This window comes from Gossypium arboreum, chromosome 5 (genome assembly GCF_025698485.1).
Source record: "Gossypium arboreum isolate Shixiya-1 chromosome 5, ASM2569848v2, whole genome shotgun sequence".
NCBI lineage: Eukaryota > Viridiplantae > Streptophyta > Magnoliopsida > Malvales > Malvaceae > Gossypium > Gossypium arboreum.
Genome location: NC_069074.1, coordinates 92,325,766 through 92,335,484, shown reverse-complemented (window position 1 = coordinate 92,335,484; position 9,719 = coordinate 92,325,766). Strand labels below are relative to the sequence as shown.

General features: G+C 30.9%; 2 protein-coding genes and 1 long non-coding RNA gene across 3 annotated transcripts; all 3 read left to right on the top strand.

Moving 5' to 3' along the window:
* Positions 1 to 1,875: 1,875 nt before the first annotated feature.
* Positions 1,876 to 2,623, top strand: LOC108485326 (dirigent protein 4-like). Its single transcript, XM_017789146.2, has one exon. The coding sequence runs from the start codon at positions 2,009 to 2,011 to the stop codon at positions 2,537 to 2,539; it is 531 nt and encodes a 176-aa protein (XP_017644635.1). The 5' UTR covers positions 1,876 to 2,008; the 3' UTR covers positions 2,540 to 2,623.
* Positions 2,624 to 4,468: 1,845 nt separating this feature from the next.
* LOC108483823 (dirigent protein 4-like) lies at positions 4,469 to 5,210 on the top strand. The gene has a single exon (XM_017787420.2). It carries the CDS (start codon positions 4,557 to 4,559, stop codon positions 5,079 to 5,081), a length of 525 nt encoding a protein of 174 aa, XP_017642909.1. The 5' UTR covers positions 4,469 to 4,556; the 3' UTR covers positions 5,082 to 5,210.
* A 2,020-nt stretch (positions 5,211 to 7,230) lies between these two features.
* LOC128293295 (uncharacterized) lies at positions 7,231 to 7,809 on the top strand. Its single transcript, XR_008283465.1, has 2 exons — positions 7,231 to 7,562; positions 7,769 to 7,809. It is a non-coding gene; the product is annotated as an uncharacterized LOC128293295 (long non-coding RNA).
* Positions 7,810 to 9,719: the final 1,910 nt, after the last annotated feature.

The following is a 9,719-nucleotide window of genomic DNA, read 5'->3' as shown; positions in this document are numbered from 1 at the left end:
CACACGCTTCCGCACAACAGATGATATAATAGTAATTACGATGAGATAAAACAGAATCATATTAGGTGAAGGAAATTAACCCAAAAAGATAAAAGATAACCTACGGGTAACACACTCATGACAAGTCATTGTACAAGCATTTATTAAGCTACTTTCATGATGCTATATAATAAGAAAGGGTTCAATCATGATACTTTAGTGGAATAATTTTATGATTAAATAATGTTGTAATTAATAGGTAAAGAGACAAAACTTTATTAAAAATTATTTAAGTCCTAATTATATACGTTTAATTGGTTCCTTTGCTAATTCAATATAACCCAAAAAGATTGCATGTAAAAATTGAATTAATTGTTTTGAATTATTATTTAATTTATTGAAATTAAATAATTGAAGTTCAAAGTGATAATTAAATTAATTAGTCATTGATTAGCCCTAATTAGACTTGATAGATGACATATAAATCTTTCAATTGGTTTTCGCATTTCCGATTAGACTAAGGGCATGTTTAGGTTCATCAACTAATACAAGCCATCTTTCCACATTACGATTCGACCACATAATACTGTTTAGTATTAGTTAAACGTTCGATGATCAGTGATCCAATATTTTCTTCCAATTTGCTTTGTGTACAAAAACCATTGAGGACAATATACAAAGGGTGTTAAAGTAATTAATGGATATTATTATTAAACCAATTTGTTCAAAAAATACGAGTATACCAAACGAATATACTGCACTTAAGGCACCAAATCCAACATTTCATAATTTTATGAAAATGAACATCTGCACTTAAGACACCAAAACTATTTCTCGAGAAAATGAACATACGGTCAATTGGTCACAACATGGGGTTTGATCCATTGTTTAGACTTTAACCATTTGTGTATGCAACTTTTTTTTTAAAAAAAAAATCGGTGATTAAGATTTAACTCAATTGTTAGCATTATTGTAGCAACAATAAAGGGAATGTGGGTTTAAGCATGCATATATATACTTTTATTCTCTAATTTATGAGTGTGGGAGGTTTATGAATAATTTAGGTATTATATAAAAAAAAATTTATGTACACAATGCAACAATTTTTAACTCTATTTGCCCTGCCAAATTCAAAAGTTCTTATCATAGTACAAGAAGGGTAAACTCTAAAAATATCATCTAATAATTACTGTGTTTCAATTTTATTGGTCATCCATGTTTAAAAATGTCTATCTTAGTCATGTTATCGAAATTTAATATTTTGGTCACGCCTCCATTGATGTCTATTTTAGTCACGTTACCAAATTTTAATATTTTGGTCACACTTCCGTTAAATCACTAATGGTGACCTTTTTAATTTGTGTAATAATAAATTGAGAAAATAATTGAATTAATTAATTAATATTTTAAAAAATAGAAAACTATTTACAGGCTGATTAAAATATATGAGTTGATTAAATATTCAGACACTTTTATTTAATTATGCATAAACATTTGTTGGATTAATTTTTTTTTACTTTATTAAATGTGGACTAATATATGACAGTATTAGAATGAAGTTATTTGGTCTAAAGGAACTGAAGAAGATAAAATAATTTATAAAATCAACACATCAATAACATGTGAAAAACATGAAAACCGACAAGTAAAATAAAAAACGCAGGGGAGGAAACTTCCAATCTAAAATTAAGTTAAAGCACTTGGATCATTTGTTTTTATAGACAGAATGCTCTTTAAACCATTCTAATTATTAAGTGAAGAAATTCTTATTTATGCAACTCTTCCTATTTAAAAATCAAGCAGCCAATTAGATCAAGTTTGTGTTGCCTGGTCAAAATTTCCATTTTTTTTTAATATTACTAGGGAGAAATCAAGCACTTAGTACATATAATGTTTTGAACAGTAAATTATTTTCATGTCTTCTGGTATTTTCAGTATAAATATTTCTGTTTTCTTAATAAAAATCAAGCAACAGTTCCACTAACTTTCATCTACATTTCGCCCCAGAAATTATAGTAAAGCATAGACAATGAGAGGAACATTGATGTTGAGTTGGATTCTGATCATCTGCCTCTCCCTAGTAGCAGTGCAGAGCCAATACTACTCGAAGACCCTACCATATCATCCCAGGCCAGTTAAGGTCACCAAACTTCACTTCTTTATGCACGAACATGCTGGTGTTACAGCAGTCCAGGTAGCCCAAGTTAACATCACAAGCAACGACAATAATTCATCAGTGCCATTTGCCTCCCTAGTTGCCGTTAATGATCCCCTCAGGGCTGGTACTGAGCCTGACTCGGAGGTGATTGGAAATGTTCAGGGTATTACGCTCCTGGCCGGAATGAATGCATCGAGCACGCAATACATAGATTTTGGATTTAATACCGGTAAGTTTAACGGCAGCTCTCTAAGCGTATTTTCAAGGGGAGAACCTGGGCTTGCGATAATCGGAGGAAGAGGACGATTCATGATGGCAAAAGGGGTTGCACTATTTAACCCTGTCCTTATAAATGCCACCAAAGTCATTATTGAATTTAAAGTTACGGTAATTCATTACTAACATGTTATTTACAGAGTCAGTCCTCTTGGATTGTGAAAAAAGTCATATCAATTTCTCATCAAAATCAAACTCAGTTTCATCAAATACCCATTAATGACTATTTGATAAATATTTAACAATTGAAAAATCTAAAGCATGGGTAAACTTAATCAAATTTAGATAATCATGAAAACATAAAAGTTTCAAAGAAAGGACTTAAAGACCTTAGGGATTTTTGACCAAAATGTAAAAGAAGCAAAAGAGTTTTCCTTTCCTTTTTCTTCCTACTTGGACGACACAGTTTGGTGAGGATGATGAATGTTTCATCTCTCAACTCACCTTCCTATTAATACATAATTAAGGTTATAATTAAATATTAATTGACTTAGATTATTAATTATTAAACATGCTTACTTTACTAATTAACCTTTATTAATGAAATTAAGTGAATGTTATCATAAACTTCCATATAATAACAATGGTTTAATAACCATTTTAGGCCATGTGCATAATTGCTAATTGGGTCCTCAAACGCTTTTCCAAATTAAAATTAAATAACAATTAAATTTTTACAATTTAATTCCTGTACTATATTAATGATTTTCTGGATTTAGTTACCCAACCTACTGCTAATATATTTTTCATATTAACTTTATAAATACTGATTAACTAAACTATCCTAACAAAATATATATTTGAAATTATTTTTAATATTAATACAAATTTTATTAAAATTTTAATTTTAATTATTATACTCCTTAAATACTTTAACCATGAAGTATAATAAGGATATGCGCAGACAAATATTTTTGAAAAATATAATTATGCAAATGGTGGCAACGTGAGATTTGATCCATTTTTTAGACTTTAACTATTTGTGTATGCAACTTTTTTTTTAAATATAATTAATTGAGCTTTAATTCAATTTTAACATTATTGTAGTAACAATAAAAGGGACCTAGGTTTAAGCATGCGTATAAATATTTTTATCCTCTATTTTATGAGTGTGGGAGATTTATGAATAATTTCGACATTATATAAAAAAGATTGTGTACGATTTTTAACTCTATATGCTCAGCCAAATTCAAAAGTACTTGTAATCGTACAACAAGGGTAAACTCTAAAAATCATCATCTAATAATGACCGTTGTTCAATTTTGGTCACCTATGTTCAAAAATGTCTATCTTAGGCATGTTATCAAAATTTAATATTTTGGTTGTGCCTCCATTAAATCACTAATGGTGATGTTTATTTTAGTCATGTTACCAAATTTTAATATTTTGGTCATGTTTCCATTAAATCACTAATGGTGACCTTTTTTTATTTGCATAATAACAGATTTAGACCTCAAATATTTAACTCAATTGAGAAAATAAATAAATAATTAATTAATTAATATTTTAAAAATAGAAAATTGTTTATTAGGTTTATATGAGTTTTGATTAAATATTCAGATACCATCCTTCAATATGTGTTTTATTTACTTATGCATAAACGTTTGTTGGATTAATTTTTTTTAGTTTATTAAATGTGGATTAATATATGATGAAGGAGAATATTAGAATGAAGTTATTTGGTCTAAAGGGAATTGCAGAAGATAAAATAATTTATAAAATCAACACATCAATAACATGTGAAGAGCACGAAAACAGACAACGAAAATAAAAATGCAGGGGAGGAAACTTCATCAATTTTATAGACAGAATGCTCTTTAAACCATTCTAACTAAGGGAAGAAATTCTTATTTACGCAATTATTCGTATTTAGATGTATCCAAAGACAAAAATATTCCTATGGAAAAATCAAGCAGCCAATTAAAGCAAGTTTGTGTTGCCTGGTCAAAATTTGTCTTGTCTTTAATATTACTAGTTTGAGAAATCAAGTACGTAATACATCAAATGTTTTGGACAGTAAATTCTTTTCATGTCTGCGGCTATTTTCAGTATAAATATTTCTGTTTTCTTAATAAAAATCAAGCAACAATTCTACTAGCTTTCGTCTACATTTCGCCCCAGAAAGTATAGTAAAGCAGAGACAATGAGAGGAACATTGATGTTGAGTTGGATTCTGATCATCTTCCTCTCCCTAGTAGCAGTGCAGAGCCAATACTACTCGAAGAGCCGAGCATATCATCCCAGGCCAGCTAAGGTCACCAATCTTCACTTCTTTATGCACGAACATACGGGTGTTACAGCAGTCGTGCTAACCCAAGCTAACATCACACGCAATAATTCATCACTGCCATTTGCCACCCTAGTTGCCTTTAATGATCCCCTCAGGACTGGTCCTGAGCCTGACTCGGAGGTGATTGGAAATGTTCAGGGTATTGGGCTCCTGTCCGGCATGAATGCATCGAGCACACAATACATAGATTTTGGATTTAATACCGGTAAGTTTAACGGCAGCTCTCTAAGCGTATTTTCAAGGGGAGAACCTGGGCTTGCGGTAGTCGGAGGAAGAGGACGATTCATGATGGCAAAAGGGGTTGCACTATTTAACCCTATCCTTATAAATGCCACCACTGTCATTATGGAATTTAACGTTACGGTTATTCATCACTAGGATGTTATCTCCTGACTCAATCCTCTTGGATTTTGAAAGAGTCATATCATTCTGTTCCACTTGATTAGAATAAATGTATGAGATATATGTTCTCATCTGATTATAAATTAAAATTCTCATACTTCATCATTGAATTTTGTCATTATATTACAAATAAAGACCCATGGTTGAGCTATTTGAATGATGTAATTAAAGTAAATTTTCTTGAATATATAACATATAATTTACAACAAAAAATTAAAATTTAAACAATAAAATTAAATATGTAAAAACAATCGATAAATCCAAAATGGTACACTAAAATATACTGGTATCAATAGTTATCAGTACCATGATCCTTTTTTTCTTCTTTCTTGGTATTCTTTTTGTTTGTTTTTCAGTTCATGTTTGGGGTTCGTTGTTGTTCTTCACAACGATATTACCTCTAAGGTTTAATCTAACATCTACCCTTGTGAATATAACGTGTCTTACCATGACACCGTTTCATTTGTTTCTTCTTTTAACACACCTTTTCATCTGTTTATCGAATATATAACCTCTAAATTACCTATTAAAAATGATAGACCAAAGTATCCCTCTTATATTAATTTTAATTGAGTTAGATTATTAACTATTAAACATGTTACCATAAACTTCTATATAATAACAATGGTTTAATAGCCATTTTAGGCCATTTGCATAATTGCTAATTGGGTCTTCAAATATTTTCTGTATTATGTTTAATGATTTTCTGGATTTTATTACCCAACCTAACTTTATAAATACTGATTAATTAAAATGATTAACTAAACTATCCTAGCAAAATATATATTTGAAATTATTTTTAGTATTATATACAAATTTTAATTATTATACTCCTAAATACTTTAACCATGAAGTATAATAAGGATATGCCAGACAAATATTTTTGAAAAATATAGAACTTTGGTTTAGTATTTATAATTTTTTGTGATACATCGATTATTTAAATCTAGATTATTTCTAGAGAAAATGAATATTCCGTCAATTAGTCATAATGTAAGGTTTGATCCATTGTTTAGACTTTAACCATTTGTATATGCAACTTTTTTTTAAACTCAATCGTTAACATTATTGTAGCAACAATAAAGGGGACGCGGGTTTAAACATGCATATAAATGTTTTTATCCTCCATTTTATGAGTGTGGGAGGTTTATGAATAATTTCGGCATTATATAAAAAAGATTGCGTACGCAATGTGACAATTTTTAACTCTATATGCCCTGCCAAATTCGAAAGTCCTTATCATAGTACAACAAGGGTAAACATTAAAAATGATCATCTAATTATTACCGTTTTTCAATTTTGGTCACCCATGTTTAAAAATATCTATCTTAGTCATGTTATCGAAATTTAATATTTTGGCCACACCTCCGTTAAATCACTAATGGTGATGTCTATTTTAGTCACGTTACCAAATTTTAATATTTTGGTCATGCTTCCGTTAAATCACTAATGGTAACCTTTTTTAATTTGCATTATAATAAATTCAGACCTGAAATATTTAACTCGATTGAAAAATAATTGAATTAATTAATTAATTAATTAATATTTTAAAAAATAGAAAACTATTTACAGGTTGATGAAAATATATGAGTTGATTAAATATTCAGATACCATCCTTTAACATGTATTTTATTTAATTATGTATAAACATTTGTAGGATTAATTTTTTTATTTTATTAAATGTGGATTAATATATGACGACGGACAGTACTAGAATGAAGTTATTTGGTCTAAAGGGAATTGCAGAAGATACAATAATTTATAATGACCAACACATCAATAACATGTGAAAAACACGAAAACCGACAAGGAAAATAAAAACGCTGGGGAGGAAACTTCCAATCTAAAAATAAGTTAAAACACTTGGATCATTTATTTTTGTAGACAGAATGCTCTTTAAACCATTCTAATTATTTAGTGAAGAAATTCTTATTTATGCAACTCTTCCTATTTAAAAATCAAGCAGCCAATTAGAACAAGTTTGTGTTGCCTGGTCAAAATTTGTTTTGTCTTGTAATATTACTAGTGAGAAATCAAGCACGTATTACATAAAATGATTTGGACAGTAAATTGTTTTCATGTCTGCGGCTATTTTCAGTATAAATATTTCTGTTTTCTTAATAAAAATCAAGCAACAATTCTACTAGCTTTCATCTACATTTCGCCCAAGAAATTATAGTAAAGCATAGACAATGAGAGGAACATTGATGTTGAGTTGGATTCTGATCATCTGCCTCTCCCTCGTAGCAGTGCAGAGCCAATACTACTCGAAGACCCTACCATATCATCCCAGGCCAGTTAAGGTCACCAAACTTCACTTCTTTATGCACGAACATACGGGTTACAGCAGTCCAGGTAGCCCAAGCTAACATCACAAGCAATAATTCATCAGTGCCACTTGCCACCCTAGTTTCCGTTAATGATCCCCTCAGGACTGGTCCTGAGCCTGACTCGAAGGTGATTGGAAATGTTCAGGGTATTGCGCTTTTGTGCAAAAGGAATGCATCGAGCACGCAATACATAGATTTTGGATTTAATACCAGTGATAAGTCGTAAAAGTAACATAATTTTAATCTCATTCTTGATGTGTTTTTGGATGATTTATTATGAAAATTAGTGAATTTGATGCTTCTAATCCTTTAAATTCATGTTTCTATACTTAGGTAAGCATAGAGGAGTGAAAGGAGCAAAAAATTAGCCAAAATCAGACAAAAAGAGTTGTTTTAATGATGCACACGGTTTGGGCATTTCCACATGGGTTGGGCACACGCCCGTATGAGCCACACGGGCTGGCCACACGCCCTTATGCCAGCCCATGTCCATTTCGCAACCTGCTTTCCAGATACACGGAAAAATCCAATTTTTAAGCTTTTTAAGCATTCTACTAATCTCATACTTTTCAAGTAGATTTTACTTTTATGGGTCTTGGCAGTCTATTGGTCATGTTATCGAAATTTAATATTTTGGTCATGCATCTGTTAGTTCACTAGTGGTGACTAGAGGTGTGCATCGAAATGTGGGAGGGTTTAGGCAAAATATAGGCTCGAAAAATACGCTTCAGCACAAAAATAAGGCCCGTTTAAAAAATGGGTCGGGCCTTGGGTAAGGCATTTTTGGCCCGGGCTCGGCCTGAATCCACTAAATGACAAAAAAAATCTATTTTTTTAATATTATTTTTTCCCTATTTTGCTATTATTTTACTATTATGTTGCTACTATTTTGTTGTTATTGTTTGGATATTGTATAAAACTTATTTTATTGTTAATTTTTATTATTTTAAAGACATTTGCTAATTTTGTTATTATTTTAGAGGAATTTACTTGTTAAGTTGTATTTATTTTAGTGTTTTTAAGTATACATATTTTTTAAAATTTATTTTCAATTTGTTGAAAAATATTTATTTTGATGTTTTTAGTATTTTTGATGGCTTATATATATTTTAAAATTATATAAAATAATATAAAAATTAATATGGGCGGGCCGAGTCGGGCTCGGGTTTTAACATTTTTATTCAGGCCAGGTTTGGGCAAAATTTTAGGCTCATTTTTTGGGCCGTCGCCTGGACCTAGCAAACTGGCCTAAATTTTTAGTTGGGCCCGGCCCGGCCCGACCCATGCACACCTCCAATGGTGACCTTTTTTATTGGAATAATAACAAATTTAGTGCAAATATTTAACTAGGTTGAGAAAATAATTTATTTGAGTGAATAAATTACATTTATTTTAAATAAATAAAATTTGGGAAATAGAAAATTATTTATTGGTTGGTTAAATTATTCGAGTTGGTTTAATGTTTAGATAATACATATAATTGTTTATAATAAATGAGACAGACTTAATATGGCCATCCCATGTGTGATAGGCAACATTCAGGGTTCCCAAAGGGAGTGTGCGTTGCCCACCAAGTAACCCTATTTGGTAGGGTTACACTTATTTTGTACCAACCCGTAGTAGCGCCTAGGAGTTTGGTACAACAAACCGTTATTGTCTATTAAGGGAAAAGATCAGTTGATTAACAATTAGGGAATGAATTGCGAAAAGGGTAAAAGCAAGAGTAGTTGGATAGTTATTTGACCAAAGAGTTGTAGAAATAGTTTCACTCCTTAATTGAAACAGAGTCATGCATGTAGGACCTCTTCTGTCATTAGGAGACCCTTACGTCGCATACTACCCTAGTTACATATGAATTAAAACTCCGCCAATGAAGGTTTTAAACCTCCATAAATACCAAAGCCCCTTTATTAGCCAAATCTTTATTGAACTCTTTCTCTCTTTTTGTTTTCTGTCAAGTTCCTACAAATCAGAAACCAAGTTTGTTTTCCTTAAAAGATTCATGGTAAGACTCTGTTTCTACATTGCATTAGATAACTAGAAGTAATTTTAGGGCCTTTAAGTAAGTTCGCAACACAAGAAACTTGGCTCGTCAAAAGACTAGTATGTGCGAACCTAGGCTCGCTTGTGTTTATCAATGAGTTTTAATGTGCTTTGACTGTTAGTGACTTCCTTATATTTGTGAAGTTCCGAACTTGACAGAGCTGTCTACAAGCAAAAACAATGGAAAGACGAAGCTTATTTAAAGCTTTCAGCTAACTGGTGAGTGTGCAGGGATTGCCAC